The sequence below is a fragment of the Thunnus maccoyii genome, chromosome 9 (assembly GCF_910596095.1).
Source record: "Thunnus maccoyii chromosome 9, fThuMac1.1, whole genome shotgun sequence".
NCBI classification, from domain to species: Eukaryota; Metazoa; Chordata; class Actinopteri; order Scombriformes; family Scombridae; genus Thunnus; species Thunnus maccoyii.
Window position 1 is genome coordinate 32,030,427 of NC_056541.1, and position 21,833 is coordinate 32,052,259.

General features: G+C 39.6%; 1 protein-coding gene across 2 annotated transcripts in view; it reads right to left on the minus strand.

Annotated features, from left to right (window-relative positions):
• whrnb (whirlin b) overlaps positions 1-21,182 on the minus strand; it is a 92,016-nt gene extending 70,834 nt beyond the window's left edge. For both annotated transcript variants that reach the window (XM_042421335.1, XM_042421334.1), the window contains exon 1: positions 19,892-21,182. In XM_042421335.1, coding sequence (XP_042277269.1) covers positions 19,892-20,605 — 714 coding nt within the window. In that variant the 5' untranslated portion in view covers positions 20,606-21,182. The remainder of the gene's footprint in view (positions 1-19,891) is intronic.
• Positions 21,183-21,833: the final 651 nt, after the last annotated feature.

A 21,833-nucleotide genomic window follows, 5' to 3' on the forward strand; every position in this document is an offset into this window, starting at 1 on the left:
CTTATAAAACCTGCTGTGACACCACTGTGTGTCGAAACCCTGCAGTGAGGAGGCAGAGGTTATTCAAAACCTTCCAAACTGTCAATCATGCAAAAGTCTTATGGGACCCGAAGCTGAAACCGAGGGGGCTATTCGGTGGACATTTTAACATCAGAAGCGTTACTGCAAAGAGCAATTAGCTGACTCATCTTGTGTCTGACTCAAATCTGGACTTTCTCTGTCTGACTGAAACATGGTTGAAACAAACAACTCCTGCGAGTGTGTTCATGGTGCCCGGATTCCAATGTTTCAGAAGAGACAGACGTGATGGAGAGACAACATCAAATGTAAACGTGTGGTTTATAATGCGGGTAACACATTAGAATATGTTGGGATAAAAATAATGTGATCCCAGCAAATGTCTTTTAACATCATAGGTATCTATAGGCCCCCTTCTGCAGATGACACTTTCTATGATCAACTCACAGAAGTCTTGAAAGAGTGCAGTCTCAACAAAGAATTATTACTTATGGGTGATTTTAAGGTGAACTGGGAGGATAAAACTAAGAGGAAAAAACTAAAAATGATCACAGAGAAATTCCAACTAGAACAACTAGTAAAAGGCCTAACTAGGATTGCAAAATGCTCCAGTACACAAATTGATCTGATATTTACTAACAAACCAGAAAGAATAACTAAAAGTTATAATTTAATCACTGGCTCATCAGATCATAACCTAACCCTATGTGCGAGAAAACTGACTAAAAGTAGATTTAAGACCACAGCAACTAAGACAATGGTCCTTCAATGCATACCCAGAGCTAAGCAAGAAGAATTTACCAATGAAATTAAGAGCTTGAACTTGGATGATGTACTGTCCTCTGATGATCTGGACTATGGCTGTGATACTTTTACTCACAGCAACAACTCTGTGAGGGAAAGATTTAATGTGAGGATACAGATAAAATCTAAAAATAAAAACAATTTACTGTGGTTTAATGAAAATTTGTGGAAACTAATGAAATCTAGAGATGCTGCACTAAGGAAGGCAATTAAAACTAGAAGAGACACCGACATGCTGGTTTAAGGAACAAAGTTAAGAGCTAAGAGAAGCTAAATCTTATTTTTATCTCAATATTTTGAATGAGGCAAAAGGCAATAGTAAATTGATCTGGAAAAACATTGATAATCTCACAAGGAGGGACCCAAAATTTTTAGGAGATTTTAAACTCAAAGTACAGGGAAAGTTAATTGAAGATCATTTTACTGTTGCTTCTGTCTTTAATTTTTTTTTCTTGAGTCTGTAAATGAGTTAGGAAAAAAAATTACAAAAAAGAAACTGGATATTGTTCCTATAGATGCTACACGCCAGGTTTTCGAGCTGGTAGGGACTAATGAGTTACAAGTAAACAAATCATCAGCTCCTTAAAAAGCTCCAAAAGTAAAGATGCTTTCCAATTTGACATGTTTGTCAAATCACACAAAGATATTTTAACTCCCCCTATTGCTCATTTAATTAACTTGTCTTTTAATCACAGCTTCTTTCCTGATGACTGGAAATGTGCCATTGTCACGCTTATTTTTAAATCTGGAGACCGCCTTGAAGCCAGTAAACTAAAGACCAATAAGTATACTGCCAGTACTCTCAAAGGTTGCTGAGAAAGTTGTCATTAAACAACTGACAACATTTCTTAATACAAGTAATTTTGGTCTACATTGTATGCAATTTGGCTTTAGAGCAAATCATTCCACCGAAACTGCTACCTTGCACTTAATAGAGCAAATTAAATCAAGACTTGTTAAAGGAGGAGTAGTTGGTGCTGTATTTTTAGATCTGCATAAAGCATTCGATACAGTCAATCATGATGTTTTAATGTCAAAACTCTCTAAATTTAACTTCTCATCTAGAGCACTGGCATGGATGTCATCATATTAATTTAATAGGATTCAATGTGTTAAAGTTGGTGACACACTGTCCAGGTACATGAAGTGCACAATGGGTGTTCCACAAGGGTCAGTGTTAGGTCTCCTATTATTTGGCCAATATATTAATGATCTCCCTCAACAGTGTCATCATGTAGAACTACAAATGTATGCAGATGATACCGTTGTGTACACACTTCCAAAAACAGCTGAGTGAGCTGCTGCTAAGCTAACAAGTGCATTGGAAAGGATCACACACTGGCTTGATCAATCATGTCTGAGTCTAAATGTAAACAAGACAAAAGGTATGTTTTTCTCTATAAGCATGGTACAACCTCCTAACGCTGAAATTTTATCTTGGTGTGACACTGGATCCAAATTTGAACTTTAAGAAATATGTTAAAAAAAACGGTTAAAACCATAAAGTACAACTATGTGTTATGTGTATTTTTTTTGTTTGTTTGTTTGTTTTTTGCTTTGTACTGTTTGTTGTTGTGCTGTTTTGATTGTGGGGGACTACGGATGAGCTAACTCCGGTGCAGTGCATCTTTAATAATTAAAACTGCACACTGTCCCAATCAATAAATCAAATCAAATGCCCGTATCTCAAATTCTGATATAGTATTTACACAGCCCCCTGAGCGTTTATGGATACTTTCCATCACTTTACACCTGTTAGTGCACTCAGACTGGCTTCCCTTCCTCTCTTGTAGATTCTAGGAATGCTCATTTTCTTCTCTGGTGAACATTGTGAACATCAGTGTTGGGCAAGGTACTTGAAAATTGTAATTAATCATTGACTACACATTTCTCATTGTAAAAGTTATTACATTACTTATTACTTAGCGGCAAAAGCTGTCAGCTCCATCAAAGTTTCATTTAAACAGCTCATTCATCCACAGCCACATCCTGCTCTTTTTGTATGTAACACATGTAGAAATATAAAATGAGACGTTTGTAGTTTAACAAGCAGGCAGGATACAGTTTGGAAGAATTTCCTGTGGCTAACATTAGCAAGCCAGCAAAGAACACACAACATGTGAATAAGAGAAAATGGAATTACTGCCAGTCGCATCTCTCCTCCTCTGGGGCAGTCTGTCAGCTGAACAAAGGGACCACACTGATATCAACCCTCCATCAATCCCAGTAAGACAGCAAGCATGCCCACCCCCAAGTGTAAAAGTAAAGGAGCATTACTGGGATTAGTTACTGTAATATAATTACTGAATTTCAAAATGTAAACCCTTACACTACTGTTACTGAAAAAAGTAATTATACTGTATTATAATGTGTTATGAAGAAATGTATTCCTGCCCAATACTGGTGAACACCGACACAACTGCTACTGTTAACATGAAGCAACCATCAAACCACTACCCACTTAAGATATGCAGGTAGTAAAACAAACAAACCCCCCATGCTGAAGATAGCAGGCAGACTGGAGCTGCTTTCACAAGGCTGACAAGTGAATCAGAGTTCAGAGGATGGACAAATGACTGTTTATCAAATAATAATCAGTTAAATAAAAGACTATGATGTAAGTTGATAATTGTTTGTTCCCTAAAGTGACACTAAAATTGTTTTTTTTTTTTTGTTTGTTTTTTTAAACATTAAACCATCTGGTTCATCTATGTTAGTTTGTTGCTGCTGCAGCTTAAAATAACGCTAGCTTGATAGTTGCCATTAGCTTGGTTGCAAACACACTAGCTTATATATTCCCACAGTTATTTGTGAGTCCACACACACTGCCAGTCACACTATGCAAATTTTAGTACTGCTTCATCCACTGTTCATTCCTGCTATGGATGCATGTTGTTTTTGCTCAAATTGAGTCGGCTTAAAGTAGATGTAGTCTTATGCTAATGTCAGCATGTGAACATGCTGAACAAAAAATGCCATCCATAGAGCCATGCAGCTAGTGTGGCTAAAAATTGTCTCCTAGAATCCTAATTTCACACAGAAATAAGTAGACGCAGATCGATGCTCTCTCTGCAGAGCAAACATCACTGGAATGCCCAACGAATATCTATTCCCAATTTAAAATTGATGTGGCAAGGCTGATTTTGTTGAAACACATTCCTCTGCGGAGAGTGTCTGGGTTTAATATTCTGTCAGAGTTTTTTTTAAAAATACAGAACTCTCACCAGGGGGAAGAGAGAAGGCTGAGAGAGAGAGAGACAAAGAAAAAATGGAGTGAGGGAGACAAAAAAAGAGTTAGAGGTATGCAAAACAAATAAAAGGAGTTTACACAAGTGTAGCAAGACAAGTCAAGGTGACAGCTCTTGACAAAGAGAAGCAGAACGTACAGTGAGAGTGACAGATTGGTAAGCAAGCCACGGACAGATCAATGACCAGACTGTCCATAATGCGAGCAACACTGAACACAAAGCAGAAGGCTCCACACTACACTGAGGACTGAAGGTCTCAGTATGCTTCCGCCAAAAGCATACAGAAAGGGAAAAAGTCTTTATACTTGTTCCAAATAGTCTGTTTGCATCGCACTCCCCGATCCCGTCACTTGTCTTTATAGTCTTGACACAATGAATCGTACAGATGAAAGCACACTCTCGGACAAACTCTCTTTGGTTGAACAAATAAAAAGTGACAGACGAAGGTGTGTGAAGAGTTGAAAGAGAGCTTGAGAAAAGTTATGCCTGCTTTCTCATCTACACACAGCTGACTATCACTGTGTAAAGCGGGTGTCATTGCCGCCTGTTTCCGCTGTTGTTTCAGATGCTCGAGCAAGATCTGTTGTGTTATGTTCTCCAGATCATCATGCTGAGTTTTGTTTCTAGAAATTATGATTTTTATCGGCATGTGTCGGCACATTTCAGTAGTAGTTGTAAACAGCTGCCTCTGTGTCTCTCTGCAGCTCTCTGTCCAGTATCATATTGTATTGCAGCTGACAGTGTAACATCACCTAGTGTAGACTATAATATACCCTCCTCTAATATCGCTGTGACTGTCACATGACCGCCTTTCATTAGTCACAGAGCGCTTTGATTTAGAAAGACATTTTTAGCATCTAACTTCATTCCCTTTTTATTTTTGTCACAGTACAGCGCTGCTCTGATGGATCCATATTTTCTAACTGTTTTGGGTCCAGTGCTATTACTAGCACTGCTGAAGTTGTTTGCTGATTTCTGGAAGCAGGACATGAAGTCCTGTGTGTGAAATTCTTTTTTACTCTTTGGGAACGTTTTTTTTGTGAATATAAGTTGAAGAACAGGTCCCTAACATGAAAATTTTAGGTCTGTCAAACATGCTACTGATGAAATCTCACAAACACACACGTCTTCATGAACAGGTCACATTCATCAGGCTGAAACAAGTGATTTACGACAAGTTTGCTCAGTTAAGAGAGTTTGATGAATCCAACTCGGAACATTCCTATGAACAGACCTCAGAAAAAAGTAAGAAAGGTTTAGGATAAATATTAAAATGTCCTGGCATGAGGCTCACTGTGTAAGGACACTGTAGCCTAGAGCAAACATATAACATTATGGATCTAGACGTGTGGTGGAATGTTGGTATGTATAATTGCTATGGGCTGCTTTTATATCGTTTTGTGTATCTATGCGTAATTATTGTGTGCGTGGATTCAGTGTCAGGTTAGATCAGTGCCTTTTGATGTCCGGGCTACAGCTCTGTACCAGTCTGTTCTGTGCTTGCTCCTGCAGACGTTATCTGACAAGACTTCTCCTTCCCTCCTGCCTTCCCCTCACAAAAGTCCAGATGACTCGACATGTACTGTATGATGTCTAAATGGACATCCTCTTTCTCATCAGCAACAGAGCCCCATATCCCACCAACGAAGACCTGACTACACCTCCTGCCAGCCCACATAGAATAATTCTCTGAGAATATATATGCTCTTTATGTTTAAATGTATCTATCAAACTTAACGAAATATACAATGTATGAAAAATCTCTTTGGCTGATCTAATCCAGCGAGTATTATATATCCACCCCACGCCTCCAATCCCAGTCAGGCTCTGAACACTGCTTGAGTTGTTCCAGTTCCCCTGAGTAAAATTTTACATGTAGTTTTGAATCTGAACAAAAGCATATTTATAATAACAAGTATCCACTTGAAAAATTGCAATAGATGTGAATGTGAGTATGACAAGTCTGTCTGTAGCCAATAGCCTTTTTTTGCCTAAAACATCACTGTGACCCTTCTGATGCTGCATAGCGGCACATGAATATAACTGATAGAAGAGGGATTTCATATTTCTGTTTAAACAACCTTGAAGAAATGATAGCAAGAGGAATACTGTATGTTGTGTGGATCATTGTCCTGATCACAGTGAGTTAGGGCTGTAGTCTCCTGGTTGACTGGTCAATTAGTTGGTCTATATGCTCTTGTCCAACCAAATTCTCATTGGTCGAATAATCGTCGTGTTACTTTCATAAGGAGAAAAGTGCTAGCTTAGCTAGCAATAGCTTTCCAGGAGTAATCCATTATTTCCTGCGGGAGGGACAGACAAACAAATTACCTGTGAAAACAGGGGTGAATTCAAAACACCCCTGTTGGGTTAGCCTAATCTGAAGAGAAACAGAGAAATAGAGAATGGAGAAATGCGTGGCATCCAATTTTTAATCCCCCCGCCTTTGCGACTAATCGATTAATTGAAAGTTATGTACGATTTCAGTCGACCATGATTTTATTTGGTTGACTACAGCCCTACGGTGATGAGCAAGCCCAGGTGCCCAGTATGGAAATGGAAAACAGCATACTCAATATGTGAGTTTAGCTCTGTAGTCAGAACAGAAATGGTTCTCGTTTTGGTGCACATTAAAGTAATGCCTCTATTAATACAAGCAGGTCATAGGTCAAACAGCTCCACAAACACTATGTAGATAAAAATGTTTCTCACTTTCAGAAATTTTGCTTTTATCCTTCTTATGTCACTTTGTTACTGTGTTTTCTCTCAGGCATTTATATTAACTTTTTACTCTGTGAGGGTTCTAGATAAAGGTCTTTGCCCTTGTGCCTGCTGGTGTATAAATAGCATCAAGTTTGGAGGTCTGTTTGCTCCTGAGCTGTGGGATTTCAGCACAGGAAGTTTCTTGAATGGGCAGAGGAGGAGGAGGATAAAGAATTATAGCTTTTAGAAAATAGCTTTTCACCAGACCAGGCTTATTTTGCCTATAGTAAAATATTTTCTGTGTGCGTATGTGTGTGCAAATCCACAAAAGAAACACCAACTTCCATAAGAGTTTTGCATATGTGCATGTGCACATTATTTGGGATTAGGAAAAAGCACAAACTCTGATCACATGACAGCTTAGCTTCATTTCTTATCAGTTTGTAAAGAGGAGCTTACAACAGCATTAATCCACTACAGTATAACAGTGAGTGACCTCTGATATAATGAACATTCAAGAGTTTGTGTGATTTGACACTTTGGTCAGATCCACAAGTATCCAGTGTTAATAACTATTATAGTTTTTACCTGTCAGAGGAAATAAAACTTCTCAGCATGTGAAAACAGTTGTATAATGTCTTCTGTGGCTCTGAAGGAGCTTTGGTAAGCCTGAGAAAATATTCTCTGATGATGTCATCAGGGTTATCTCAGCTTGGACTTGGAGACCACAAATTTGAAAGATGTGGGTCTTAATCAGGCAGGGAGGGTCTAATGAAAAGATGCCATCAAGTTGCATTATGGGAAGTGTAGGATCCAGGATTTTCCTAATTCTAACATGCTGATGTTTAGCCAGGTTTACTACATCCACCATCCTGCCGTGATAGCTTGCTAAATGACATTTGCTAATTATTACTAAACACAAAGTAGAGCTGAGGCTGATGAGAATGTCTAAAGTATTGTACAAATTTAAAAAATGACTTGATGATGGAGCTACATGAAAACTTAAAGGTGCTATATGCAACATTTAGTCCCACTAGATGTTGCACTAGAGCACTGCCATCTCAGACCAAAACAAATGGGCGTGTGGGCCAAACCTTCCCCCTCCCGCTTCCCTTCATGTTCCCTTCACGTGTTGTGAAACAGAGAAAGCAGCCCCTGAACACACGAAACTCAGATCAAACTGTCAACTAGGCAGTGCTGATCAAATATGGATCAAGATTCTGTAACTGCAAACATATTTTAATGTACAATTTAGCTGTAATGTGAGAAAGTTTGTGACCTGGCCATCATGTTGAAAATGGATGGGCCAAAACCAAGCCCCACCCAGCTCGCAGTACATCATCCACCACGTCACAACCAGCCAAACAGGACGGGAGGGGGGAAGCGGTCTGTCGGTATCATAAGTCTCTTTATAAACAGCCAACAGCTTCATAGGGAGGGATTCACATGCACTAACATGCATGTGCAGCTGGACCAGCTACCAAAACAAAGAACACACACAGAGGAGTGTGACTTCATTCTCTGCTCAGAATGCCATTACTCCACTATATCTTGACATAGCAAATAGTTGTTTGCTGCTATATTAATGTTCTAAATCTCATATATGGCACCTTTAAGGGATCAGTTAAGGGATAAGTTGTTACAATTCATCCTGTGTTATTGAGACATTTCATCAAAACCACATATGTCAGCGTCCTGGTGGCACTAGTGGAAAAGTCAGATGATAACCAGAGTCGATAAGACTCATCTTCTAGAGAGCATGAATGTCTGTGTAACAATTGTTGGCAATCCATCCAATAGTTGTTGAGATATTTCAGTCTGGACCACAGTTATTACCCACACTCTCACTTGTAAATGTCTATTAGATTTTACAGTTTAACTATGACCTGCAGTAGCCACTGTGGTTTGGTAAGGACAATGTTTTACAATGCACTGGGTGACTGTAATGGACACTTCACTTTATCTTCCAAACAAGTGATTAACTTACTAAAGTTCAAGCGGGTATTTGTTTGCAACCTGTCTAACTGTCTGCTGTTTGTGTTTTTCTAGTGGACTGCATTGTTATCACACCCAAACCAACAAAAAAAACCCAGGTTATAAAAAACTGAATTTCCCTTTCTGTATAATACATTTCTAATCTTATTTGATGAATAACTTTTAACAAAACGTTATCTGTTACTAGCTAAGTAAACTCATTACTTTCCAAAGTATTTCTTCACAACACCATTCTTACAGAATTGCCAGACTAAGTCTACATTAAATACACTTATCTTCACAAATGAGGTCCTTTGTGTATGCAGCTAGCTTGCTGGCCTTTACCACCCTGCTGGTAAACAGCTTTGAAGTCACACTTCAGACGATAGGAAGTGTCTTGGTGCAGCAGGCCTTAAACATTAGCAGCTTCATTAAAAGTTGTAATGAATTACTCAGCTTGTGATGAGAGTGAAGATGTGGACCTAAAGCAAGGGGAGAACTACGGCCTTTAGCAGGAACTGGAAATATTAGCCGTATTCACATGCCTCTGAATATTAATAGAGTCTTCAATGAAAAGTAAATAAGTAAAGTTCATTTATATAGCACGTTTCACTGACACCAGTTGCAAAGTCCTTCATAGTCAAATAAATAAAACAAAGATAAACAATAGACAAAACACACAAGGGGAAACAGACATAAAACACAAGTTAACACATAAAATACCACATGCTACCTAAATGCCTGTCTGATGGGTTTCTAACTGCTTTTTAAGAGTCCACAGAGTCCAGAGACCTCAGACTTACTGGGAGACTATTCCAAAGCTTAGATGTTGCCGACTGGAATGCACAATCTCCACAAGTCTTAAAACATGTCCAAGGGACACTTAGAAGACCCTCGTTAGAGGACCTAAGAGCTCGGCATATGATGTGGGGGTGTAGAAGGTCCATGACATAATGTGGAGCCTGGCCATGTACAGCTCTCTTCTAAAATGAACAGGAGCAGCAATGGTTAAAATAGTTGTAATGTGTGACCACCTGTTAGATTGTGTTAAAAGCCTAGCAGCAGCAGATGTGATTCAGCGTCAAGTCAGCGTCCTAATATAAGCATCAAAACTCATGGATTGGTCAAAAAACGCCACAAGATTATGCAGACTAGACCAAGACGAGGATAAGGCACCATGGTTCTTACTGATCACTGAGTGAAGGTTATCAGGAGCAATAATAACGACTTTTATCTGCATTTAACTGCAGGAAATTATTTGCCGTCCAGTTCTTACTTGAATATAAACAGTTGTTCAATACAGACAGTCTAGCAAGCTCATCAGGTGTAAAGGAAGAGTATAACTGGATGTCATCAGCATACAAATGATTGGAACAGTACACTCATCCTAGTTTACTGCTTATGTCCCAGTTTACTGCTTATGGTTAAGCAGTAGCCTAAACATAAATTCTTTTGGTTGAAACAAAGCTGGACAACATTGTCTTCCTTTGTCAAGGAAGAAGAAAGAGACGGTATTATTGAATGTTGCAAATGGAATTGTGGGCTTCACTGTCTTTCTGAGGCAATTTCAGATACACAACTACGCAATACAATCCTTTACCTTAAAGGAATAGTTTGACATTTAGTGAAATAAGCTTATTTGCTGTCTGTCTGAGTGTGAGTTGTGTGTTAGTACAGAACTATAATCAGGATGTGGTTAGCCTAGCTTAGCATAAAGGCTAGAAGCAGAGGTAACACTTTAGAATACAGCCCGCAATGTACAGTGTAATTACTTCGCAGTTACAGTGTAATCTTTTGTACTAATGGTGTACCGGTACAGTACACACCACTACATATATGTGGGTACAGGGGAACAAGATGTGAAGTGTTGTGGCAGAAAGAGGCAGTCAACAGAGGAATCAGATGGTCGAGGCACAGGTGTCAGATGGGGAATCTCTTTTATTTCACAACGGCTCACCAACAACGTAGACAGAGAAAATTGCAACATTACAGAACGTGACATGCCTTTTGTACTGAAGACAGGCTATGTGTGTGTATGTGTTCATGTTGCATGACAAGTCTTGTCCTGTTTTTGCCAGACTTTTTGGCACCCTCAAATTCTAAAGAAGAATGGTGGGACATTTCTCAATTTACTTAACTTTGGACTTTAACCAAATTTGAGTGGGCGTCTCTATACTATGTGTGTGTGTGTGGTATTCTGCCTCTTTCCCAGTATCTCCAGATGTCTCCTGTTTCGGTTCGGTGGACTGACATGTTTGGCATCGGTACAGGTCACCGCGACCTGGCACTCATTCCAGGTCGCAGTTGCCTGACCCTCATTCCCCTACAGAAGTTATGGAATAAGGGGGGTAACAATATAGGAACTTACAAATTACTTATACTGTAGTTATTTTTTAACTACGAGGTACCTATTCTATTATTACAGTGTATGTACGACCTGCAGAGCAAAATCTGGAAGCTTCAGGGAAGATGTGATGACTTCTGCAGCACATAATAAATGTGATGTGATTTTATTTCAAAATGAACTTATTACCAACAAACAGGCAAAATACAAAGTGTAAATCAAATAAGTGACAAAGATTTGGATAGGAAGAACAATAAAAGCAATGCCATAAAGACCATAATAATGCAAAAGTACTATGTTATTTTTTTATTACAGTTGTGACTTATAACCTTTCATATCAGCATCATCAAAGTTGAATGGGTACACTTCATTCATATCAGATCACAGCAGGGGGCGACAGAGTGTTTTCTATAAAGTAATGGAGAAGACTCTCCGCCCGCCCACCCTACAGGTGTACGCTGATGAGATGAGGGAACACACCCAATCTGTTCCCTGCTAACCTACTTTACAGCAAACATATGGTTAGTAATAATCTGAATATATTTATTGGCACAGAATTGTCTGGTTTGTGGCTCATGTCAAATGTAGCGATAACTGAACAAAAGAAAGATGCTGTTGGACTGTTAGCTTGATAATCATTTGTTAGCTACTGGACTTCACGTCCAAGCTAACGCTGTGCGCCCAGCTGAAAGAGCAAAGTGTTAGCCTGCAGTTTTTACAAGCTAATACTAATGATTGCTCTAATAGCAATGTCATTCAATTCAATGTAATACAGTATAACGCTTGTGGGTTTGTGTCTTACAGAAGCTGAAACATGTTCAGGTGATTTTATTCACATAGCAATCTACACTAAGCTAATTAATTGATTTGATTCATTGATTGGGACAGTGTGCAGTTTTAAACATTAAAGATACACTGCACCAGAGTTAGCTCGAAGCTAATTTGCATCCGTAGTCCCCTACAATCAAAACATACAACAGCACAATAACAAACAAACAAAAAAACAAAAAAAAAAAAAAAAAAAAAAAAAAACACACAGAACACACCATAATTTGCATCCGCAGTCCCCCACAATCAAAACATACAACAGCACAACAACAAACAGTACAAAGCAAAAAACACACAGAACACACCATACAAAATACAAAATATAAAGCTACACACAACAACACATCACATACACCCACAATGTCAATCAGAAACTAACAATGCAAACTAGACTCAGTGGTCACAGAGCTGATTGGTCTTTAGTAATGTTTTTAGTTTGGCCTTGAATGTATTGATTGAACTGCAGTTCTTCATATCATCAGGTAGGACATTCCACTGAGTTGTGGCTTTCACACAGAAAGCTGACTGCCCACATGCAGTGCGACAAAATGGTACAATCTTGTATAGAGGATATTCTGGAGGATCTAATAGAACTTACTGAGCGAGTGTACACAAAGTAACATAGTGGAGGAGACGCCAAACCACTTAACATTTTATAAACTAGGAACAAATTTGAGAATAATCTAAAATTCACAAAGCTCAGTAAATTGTATTTCTCCAGTACCCTATAGTGATGGAAATGCATTGGCTTTTTGTTGAGTTTGTTTGTATAAGGATTCAAGAGGTTTTATGGCTGTTTCTCCAGCCTGCCCCCAACATGTGATGCAATAAGACATGTGGGAAAGAATCATAGCATGCATAAATATCTTGGTTGTGTCCAAAGAGAGACAGTTTCTAATATGTCTAAAATTTGCTAAGTTGTACATATGTACTTACGTATGGTTTTAACTGTTTTTTTAACATGTTTCAATTCAGTTCAAATTTGGATCCAGTGTCACACCAAGATATTTAAAATCAGTAACTATGTCAATTTTTTCACCTTGATGAAAATATCAGCGTTAGGAGGTTGTACCATAGTTTTAGAGAAAAACATACCTTTTGTCTTGTTTACATTTAGACTCAGACATGATTGATCAAGCCAATGGGTGATCCTCTCCAATGCAATTGTTAGCTTAGCAGCAGCTAATTTGCTTCTGCACTGGCTAAACTTTCAACACACTCATTGGAGCTGACATTAATTTGTGATGACTTTGCTGGCAACTAGCAATTACTGGAAATTATATTTCCTGTATAGCCTTATGTTACCCATTAATATTGTATTTATTCACATCTAGAATGGTAGCCATGATGGCTTTGCAGTTGTGTGGCCAACAGTTTGATTCTTATGGCTTCTCACCAAGTGGGAGACATCATAACTGTCAGAAATCCAGATATCTCACACTATAATAACGGTCAAGAGACTGAAACTAACAGTTTTTCTCTATAGGGTCAACATATGGCCACGGTGCACCGGCTTCTTTCCCCTCATCTCAACCTCAATCCTGTCATCTTCATCAGGAGTGGAAAGGAAGATGAAAAAGAAGAATAAAATGAAGAAGCAATGCAAGAAAAACAAAGAAATAAAGAATTTAATGCTATTTGTTCCTCAAAGTTTTTTAAATGTATTTTAAATAATACATGTGTTAAATTAAGCATTAAGTTAAGGATGTAAGGTTTTGGTTACACTTTAGATGACAGCCTGCATCTCCTGTACTTATCCTGTAACTAAACATAACAAGAGGGGAACTAACAGTGCTTTAGATTACAGTCTGCATACCCTGTAATTACACTGTAACTAGATGTAACAATGGGGGAACAACCATCATAACAGTTGGTTTAAATTTTACATGCCTCAAAACAAGGAAGAACAAACTAAATTAACTACACAGTTTGCGATCAGAAGAGTATATGAACTATATATATGCATTCTGATTCATACCTCATGTTTTATCTTTAGCTATATTTATATTAACTATAGCTATATATTTATTTCTTGGGATGAAAGGAGGTCGTGCACAGAGCTGAAAAAAGGACCTTGAGGAGCCTTAATGTTGAACAAAAACAAAGACCAGGGAGAAGACTTTCAACACTTTAATGACTTCACAATTGTCAACATGTGTTTACACACAAGTGAGTGACATCTTTGGTGGGTGAATTCTGTCCACCGATGGCAGGCGGAGCCAAGGTGCCATAAACGAGCATCAAGTGATGCAGTTTGCTAGTGAGGAGAATGACAGCTGAGACAGTCCTTAGAGGCCGACAGTATCCATGACAACACACTGTCCCCTGGACCTTTGTTCCGAAGTAAACGCACAGATGTACCCCGTAGTTATTTTAAGTATCCCCAAATGAAAAAGGAGCAATGTATTTTGCCTGTTTGTTGGTAATAAGGTCATTTTGAAATAAAATCACGTCAGATTTATTAAGTGCTACAGAAGTCATTACTCCATCTTCCCTGAAACGTCCAGATCTTTGCTCAGTTTTATGGTCATACTGTACCTTGTAATAACATAACAGGTACCTAGTAGTTAAATAATAACTAAAGTATTAATTATCTCTAAATTCTTCCCAAATTTCCAGATTATTGCTCAGTAGGTCGTACATACTAATAATAGAATAGGTACCTGGTAGTTAAAAAATAACTACAGTATAAGTAATTTGTAATTTCCTAAATTGTTACCCCCTTATTCCATAATTTATATCTTGTTCCCCTGTACCTGCTAGGTATGTGCAGAGATCCCAGTATTTGTATTTGTATCTGTATTTGTTGAGGCAGCCAAATTATTTGTATCCGTATTTGTATTCGAATAAAAGTGGAAAGAGGCTTACAAATTCTGTTTTTGTTTTTATGACACTTTTAATTTTAGAAAATTAAAGTGTTACAATAAGTGTTCATGAATAAACGACCTTACAAAGGAGGTCCCAACATCGGATCTTGAACTGGAGTCTCCCAGATCATAGACGACTGCGCTGACTACTGAGCTAAAACTTTACTCATTGCCCCATTGCAGACAGACCTCTATCTATTTATACACCCATAACACAGAGACAGCACACCATGTAATGTGTAGAGAGGAACTTCAAAGGCGATTATTGCTTTGCACTTTTAATTTATTGCTTATTTTTTACAATCTAACTTTGTGGAAAGGAGAAGGGGAACAACAGGTTATGGAGAGTCCCGTGGGAGCACTTTGCTTGTGTCAGTAACTCAGCTTTATCTCTGGCGAATACCCCCCACAAATAATTTTTAAAATATTTGTATGAAACAAATATTTGTATAAAACCCACTATTTGTGCTTTGCTGATGATGTATTTGTATTCGGGCACACCCCTAGTACCTACATATATGTATTGGTATGTATTGTACCATATATGTATTGGTACATACTGTACTATTTTGTACTACACCATTAGTACAAAAGATTACACCATAACTATGGAGTAATTACACTGTAAATTGCGAGCTGTATTCTAAAGCGTTATCGAAGTAGGGAGAAAACCAGCTGTATTTGTTGTAATGTCTCACCGTACTGCCATTACTTTGATAGCATGTTGTACTGAACACAGGTTCACACTGATCTGTGACAGCACTGATCCATCACGTTTGCAGTCACCCCCTCTGACAGATGAAGGTGTGGACATGGAAGTTACTCAAAAACACTAGTATGAAATGATAAAGGCTTGGAAAAATAACATTATTTTGACACATTATATCTGATTTCCACAATATGGATGTGAAAATGCTGTGTAGTAATTAAACCCACATTACTTCTCTTTCTGGCTTCTGATGATAAATCAACCAAATTTCAGTCAGTTATTTCTTGTATTGCAATCTGATTGAATACATATAATAAAAATCTGGAAAATATGTAATATACAGTATGTATGTCTTTGCACCAGGAAACATTAAACATACAGAGTGTGTGGCAGATTGCCAGGCTGGCTATTTCTTCTGGCTTCCAGTGTTTATGATAAGCTAAACTAACTATGTCCTGATGACAGCTCTGTCTTCAGACATCATGTTAATATCAATCTGCCAACCTCACTCTCTTAAGAAAGCTAATTCCTAAAATCTCAAACTGTTCCATCAACAGAAAGATCTTTGCGGTGTCTGCCCTTAAAATAAAGCCACAAATATCCAGGATTGCCAGTTTGTCTGCGAGAGTGAACAAAATAAGCTGCAACACATCTTCAGCACTGTCAGGGAAAAAGGAGTTGTTGCTCTTGTTTTTCCCCTGGTTCTAGACTGATTCAATAAAGCCTTGTATAGGCAGGTAAAAAAGCCTTTTTATTAGCTCTTAAATAAGATGTCGCCCAAGGCCTGTGCCATCCAGCCTCCAGGAGAAGTGTTGTTTCTGATTGGAAATTGCCGTAGGTAGAGTGTATTAGACTCTGACTTAGTGAGAAAAGCTTGCAAGGTCATAAAAAAGATTCCACAGACAGACAATCCAAATACATGTGTCAAATAAAACATTAGCATCCAGGACAATAAAACAGTACATCATCGGTACATCATTAAACTTAATTAAAGGAACATATTTATATTGCTGCCAGAAGACCTTTGCCTGATCTTTTCTGTTAAGTATCTTTGCCTCCCACATGCCTGCTCCTCTCTCACATCATCGTTTCTGTTGCATCAAACAGAAGAATCAAAGTTGTATCCATGTGGACATTCAGGAACACAGAAAAGCCAGTGCCATCTCATCTTGTCATGTTGACTCATGTGTTTCCTTTAGAACAACAGATCTGTCAGTTACAGCCATGCCAACAGATGAACCAAAACACAATTCATTATAGCTGCAGTCCATAAAATCAAACTGAGAACACTGTTTTTACATCATTTTGCCCTAAAATTGGGGAAAGAAGCTGGTGCACCTCTGGCTGGGTGGTGTTTGTAAGCTTTGTGCCTCTTTTCCACTGCCCTGTAGCACCCTGAAGCTGTAGCAATGACTGCATACATTTATTTCCTCCAGGGCTTATAGCACTGACCTGGAATATAGTGTGCTCTTTGGAAGCAGGACCAAGCAGTCTCCTCAACTCAGCCATGTTGTCAAAGTAAACTGCTTGACCCAAAATGTGTCATGGAAGTCAGCCTACTAGAGAGAGCACAAGTGCTTTCAGTACGTGTATCACAGATAGTAGCTGGACAGTATTCTGCCCAGAGCACCAGAAACCAATCAGTACATATTTTCTGGAATCCTATCCAAAATAGGAGTTTGTGGTAATTTAATATATTTAATGTAACACCAATATATTTAGAAATGTGCACTACATAAGCATAATATCAACTGAAATAATAAAAAGTATTAAAACCAGATTTTGAGGCAAGGATCCTCCACGGACTGGACCTGAAGATGAGGTAAATAAGCAGGAGCTGACTTAAGGCCCTTATAATTTTAGTTGATTTTTTTTTCCTTAGTTGTACATATGCACAAACAAATTTAGAATAATTACCAAGTTACCAAAAATAATTGGCCACTCAAACTGTGAGGGTGAGCAGTCGTTTTCAAGTTGGGATGTATGAATTTAGCCTAATGAACCGAAAACCAAAATAACCAAGAAAGTGCTCGGGTCTGTCATATGGTGCAGCTGCAGCACAGTTCTGGCTTTGGATGGAAAATATTTAATTATCTGATGAGTATCACTGTTTTTTGTTGTTGTTGTTGAGTCTGATTTGGTTTTATGTGTACGGTCAGTCCTGCAATGACACATACATACAGGTCCTTATCAATAAAACTTAATCAATACATTGTAGTAAAATATCTGAGGAACAGCTGTGGTCATGGTTAAATGTTGACTGTAAGAATGAAACGGAAAGTGAACAATGATCTCTTGTCTTGTTGTCCGAAGTTTTCTTGTCTCACCCATCAACCTCAACCTCCTCCTCCTCCTCCTCCTCCTCCTCCTCCTCCTCCCTCTGAGGTCCCTGCGGTTCTATAATAATGTCACCTAATGTTGTTTTCTGGGGATTTTCCGAAAGGTTTGACTCATTTTTGTTAGGAGGACAATCAGTCTGCCTACACAAGGCCAATAGTGAGCCACTGACCTTCCACTTTTACAGTATCACATGTTTAAGTTTTGATTAATTAAAGATCCCTTCAGACATATTTTAAGATATATAAAAAATACTATGCTTTGAATAAAAATACAACTCTAATGTTGTTTTTCCACAAAAAAAGTGAAATTACCTCATTAAAATCCTTAGAATTCACATCTACTCCTTATCCCACTATATATGAATCTATCTATCTATCTTCCATGAATATGCAAATATTTTTCATTCCAAAAGCTTAAGTGATGGACACAATATGTCTCCTACTTCACTTTCTTGGTGTATGTGCACTGGAGGCTTCAGGCTTCCTCATCACACTTCTGTCAGTTGCATACTGGACCATGATTGGCTCCAAACTAGTTGTGATGTCACAAATCACTCTCATACAGATTTAATGTGAGCACAGAGAAACTTTCCTCCTTCAGCAGATGAATGTGAAAACAAACTACAAAACTACAAACAAACAAAACACAGTTTTTGACTGCAGCTGGACTTTAATTATATATTTCTTCTGATTCTAATGCAAGTAATCATGGTTTGCAAGTCTGATCAATTATAATCATAAGCTAGCATGTAATGCAAGCTGGTTTCATTCACATCCACATGATGGAGGTTGTACAGAAGCGGTATGTATCGTTATTTTGTCCTAAATCCTGTGTCTTTCAACCAGTTTCACACTTTTTTCAGACTGAATAACTTCAGCATTCGCACAGACTACCTTCATCTGTTGGAAGGGGACTGCTGACTGTGATTAATCCAAACATCTCTACTTTCACTGTCTGTAAATGTGTTCAGTTTGACTCTGCCACTGATGTAATGGTGGCGCTGCTTTAAAGAACAACACATGAATCACCCACCACATTCATCCAGTCTGTGGATTAAGTCACCAGGATGTTGTTTCTGGAAAAATGTGTTGCTTTTGAATTAAGTAAATGCCATTTTTCTATGCTGTGAGCACCACAAAGGAAATTCAATTCACCTCCATTGTATCGGGGTGGAGACAGAAACCTTAGAGACAGATTTCTCCTAACCTGCACAAATAAAACCAACAGTATGACCACATGTGTGGTAAGTGAGAAAATACTGTTATTTGCAATCTGGGTAAAAAAAACCAATGTAATCGCCCCTCATACATGCACTGTGCCTTTTGAGTGTGTGGTTTCCAAATGTGGTCCATTTACTAAAGTTTCACTATTCTGTAATTCACTTCAGTCTTTGTGACAAACATATATAATAACTGTTGCAACCTCTTATTAGCTGCACACACTCAGTGCAAGTAGCTATTAAATTAATCAGCTGATACCTCTCCATGTTGTTCCCTCGAATAATCATGCACCAGCCCTGGCTGAAGAAAACAGCAAGAAAACCTGCTTTATCCATTTGCTGTTGTTTTCCTCTGTTTTTTCTTTAAAGAGAACAGGGCATTTACTCTGTCAGCTTCTGAACATGTTGGTTCACTGTGCCAGAGGCCAGGAGCATTAAGCCACAGTCAAGTGGTGTAGAAGAATTAATAAAGAGGAAGTTGCTGGACTGGAGGCGCAGCACTGTCACAAACTACTGTTGTTTTCTAGGACAGCACTGCATGGCCCACTGCTTCCGTTCTCCATGCCTGAAGCATACAGTGTTTACATCTAGAGCACGCAAACATAATGTGCAAACATATAGTCTACATATTAACAGGCTCTCTCTCTCTCTCTCTCTCTCTCTCTCTCTCTCTCTCTCACACACACACACACACACACACACACACACACACACACTCTGTCTCTCTGTGTGATTGGATCCTACTTCTCATAGACATTATCCTGAGGTTTTTTTTAGAAATGATCAGTAATCATCCATTTATAACTCATGCACGTGCTCACATGTGTCCAGTCCTACCTTCACCGCCTCTATGTGAGTGACATTGTCAAATATCAGGTCGTTCACGGTCACTATCTGGTCCCCGACCCTCAGTCCTTCTCTCTCGGCCGATGAGCCGGGCTCCACCAGGGACACGTAAATCCCCACGCCGTGCTCCGACCCTCCGCGGATGCTGAAGCCCAGACCCTCGTGGCTCCTGGAACGCGTCAGGGTGACTTTACGCACCTCTCCGAAAGGGCTCTCGAAGAACTGAGGCGCCACCGGAGCCGACTGTTCCGCGGCGGCGCTGAAACCGTCCGGACAGCCCGAGGAGGTGAGGGGCTGGTCGTGGATGGAGCTGACATATTTTTGCAGAGTTGAATCGGCCTCGTCTCCAAACCCCTCCGCACTGCCGTTACTGGGGAGCAGCTCTGTCTTCAGGTAGAGTCCTTCGGACGTGTACTGGTCGAACAGCAGCTGGTCGGAGCGCGGGATGACCAGGCGCAGCATGGGAAGCAGCTGTCGTTTGCCGGGTGTGTTGAGAATCACTTTGAGAGTTTGGACCAGGTCGAAGACGTTGCGCTTGGCGTGGTACACATTGAGGCAGTGGATGAACTGCTCTCTCTCCAGGTCGCTGAGCAGCAGGTTGAGAGCGTTGTGGAGCCTCCGGACGTTTGCCGAGAGCGCACGGCCGCTCGAGCCGGCCGGGTTCAGTGATGTGTTGAGCGAAACGCGCTCCAGATCAGCGCTCATCCTACAACATAACGGAGAATCAGTGCATCATACAGACCGGAGGACGGATCATTTGGTAGAAAGCGGTGTTCAAGTCGATCCTCCCGTTTGAAAGCAAAAAGTGAAGCAGCTCACCGCGCATCGGGCAACTTCAACAGGTGACCGGTGATCTACGCGCGTAAAGGCATTGATGTACGCCGCACAAGATGTGTCAGCCCGAAATAAACCATCTTCCCACTCAATGTTTCTTTTCTTGTGGCAGTGAACAAAGTAAATGACCTTTTTTTCTTTGCGGTTTCCTTTTAATCCGTGCAATCTTTATCGCAGCCTTCACCGGGACGAGCTGTAGCGACTCAGATAGTGTCCAGTGTAATATCCGACAGCAGATTACAATCCTTAGAAGGCTTTCTTTGTTATTAAATCATCAATCGGTACATCTTAATAACATGTGACCTTCCCCGTGTTTATTTTGTCCACTGGATGAACTCTGAGTCTGTTGCGTCTCTACGACGGAGCTTCTCTGTGCGCAACTGGCAGGGAGCGCTGAATTGGATGCTGTCAGACCCTCTGAGTGTAGGAAATGACGCAGGTGTTTGTGTGTGTGTATGTGTGTGTGTGTGTGTGTGTGTGTTTGCGTGTGTGTGTGTGTGTGTTGCTTAGGAACTGACAACACTACTCTTAAATGATTATTTTTGGCACGCTATTTGCTGATGTCACATATTGTTGAGTGAAAGCAGGAATAAAACACGACTTCAGACTCCAGAAAACCAGTGAAAAGTCAGCGTCCACATATTTTATTCCACATTGTCTTGGATAAAAGCAGGTGAATCCCTGCTTCATGGGGCAACTGTAATTGATCTGGACAACTTATTATACATTTGTTTAGGGTTCATCTTCAAGATGTGTTGGTTGGTTCATCTGGACCCAGTAGGTGTCTGCCTGTCAGCCTTTAAGCTGATCAAGCTGCATTATGGCAAATACCTCCCTGAGACTCCTTGTCATAACTAGAGCCTAAGGCTATTTTTAAACAGCTATTTATAGGAGCCTAGAGTTGTCTTCTTGCTCATGAGAGTAACGAGCTCCCTCTGTCTGGCCCATTGGCATAATGAGAGTCCCTGGAAACATTCCTGCTACACCAGGGTACTGCTGAGGAGACAGGCCTCCTGACAGGGTGCAGCACAGCTGTGTCCACCCTGAGGAAGTGTTCAGTCAATGACATTAAACACAAAGATCACATAAATGACTGTGT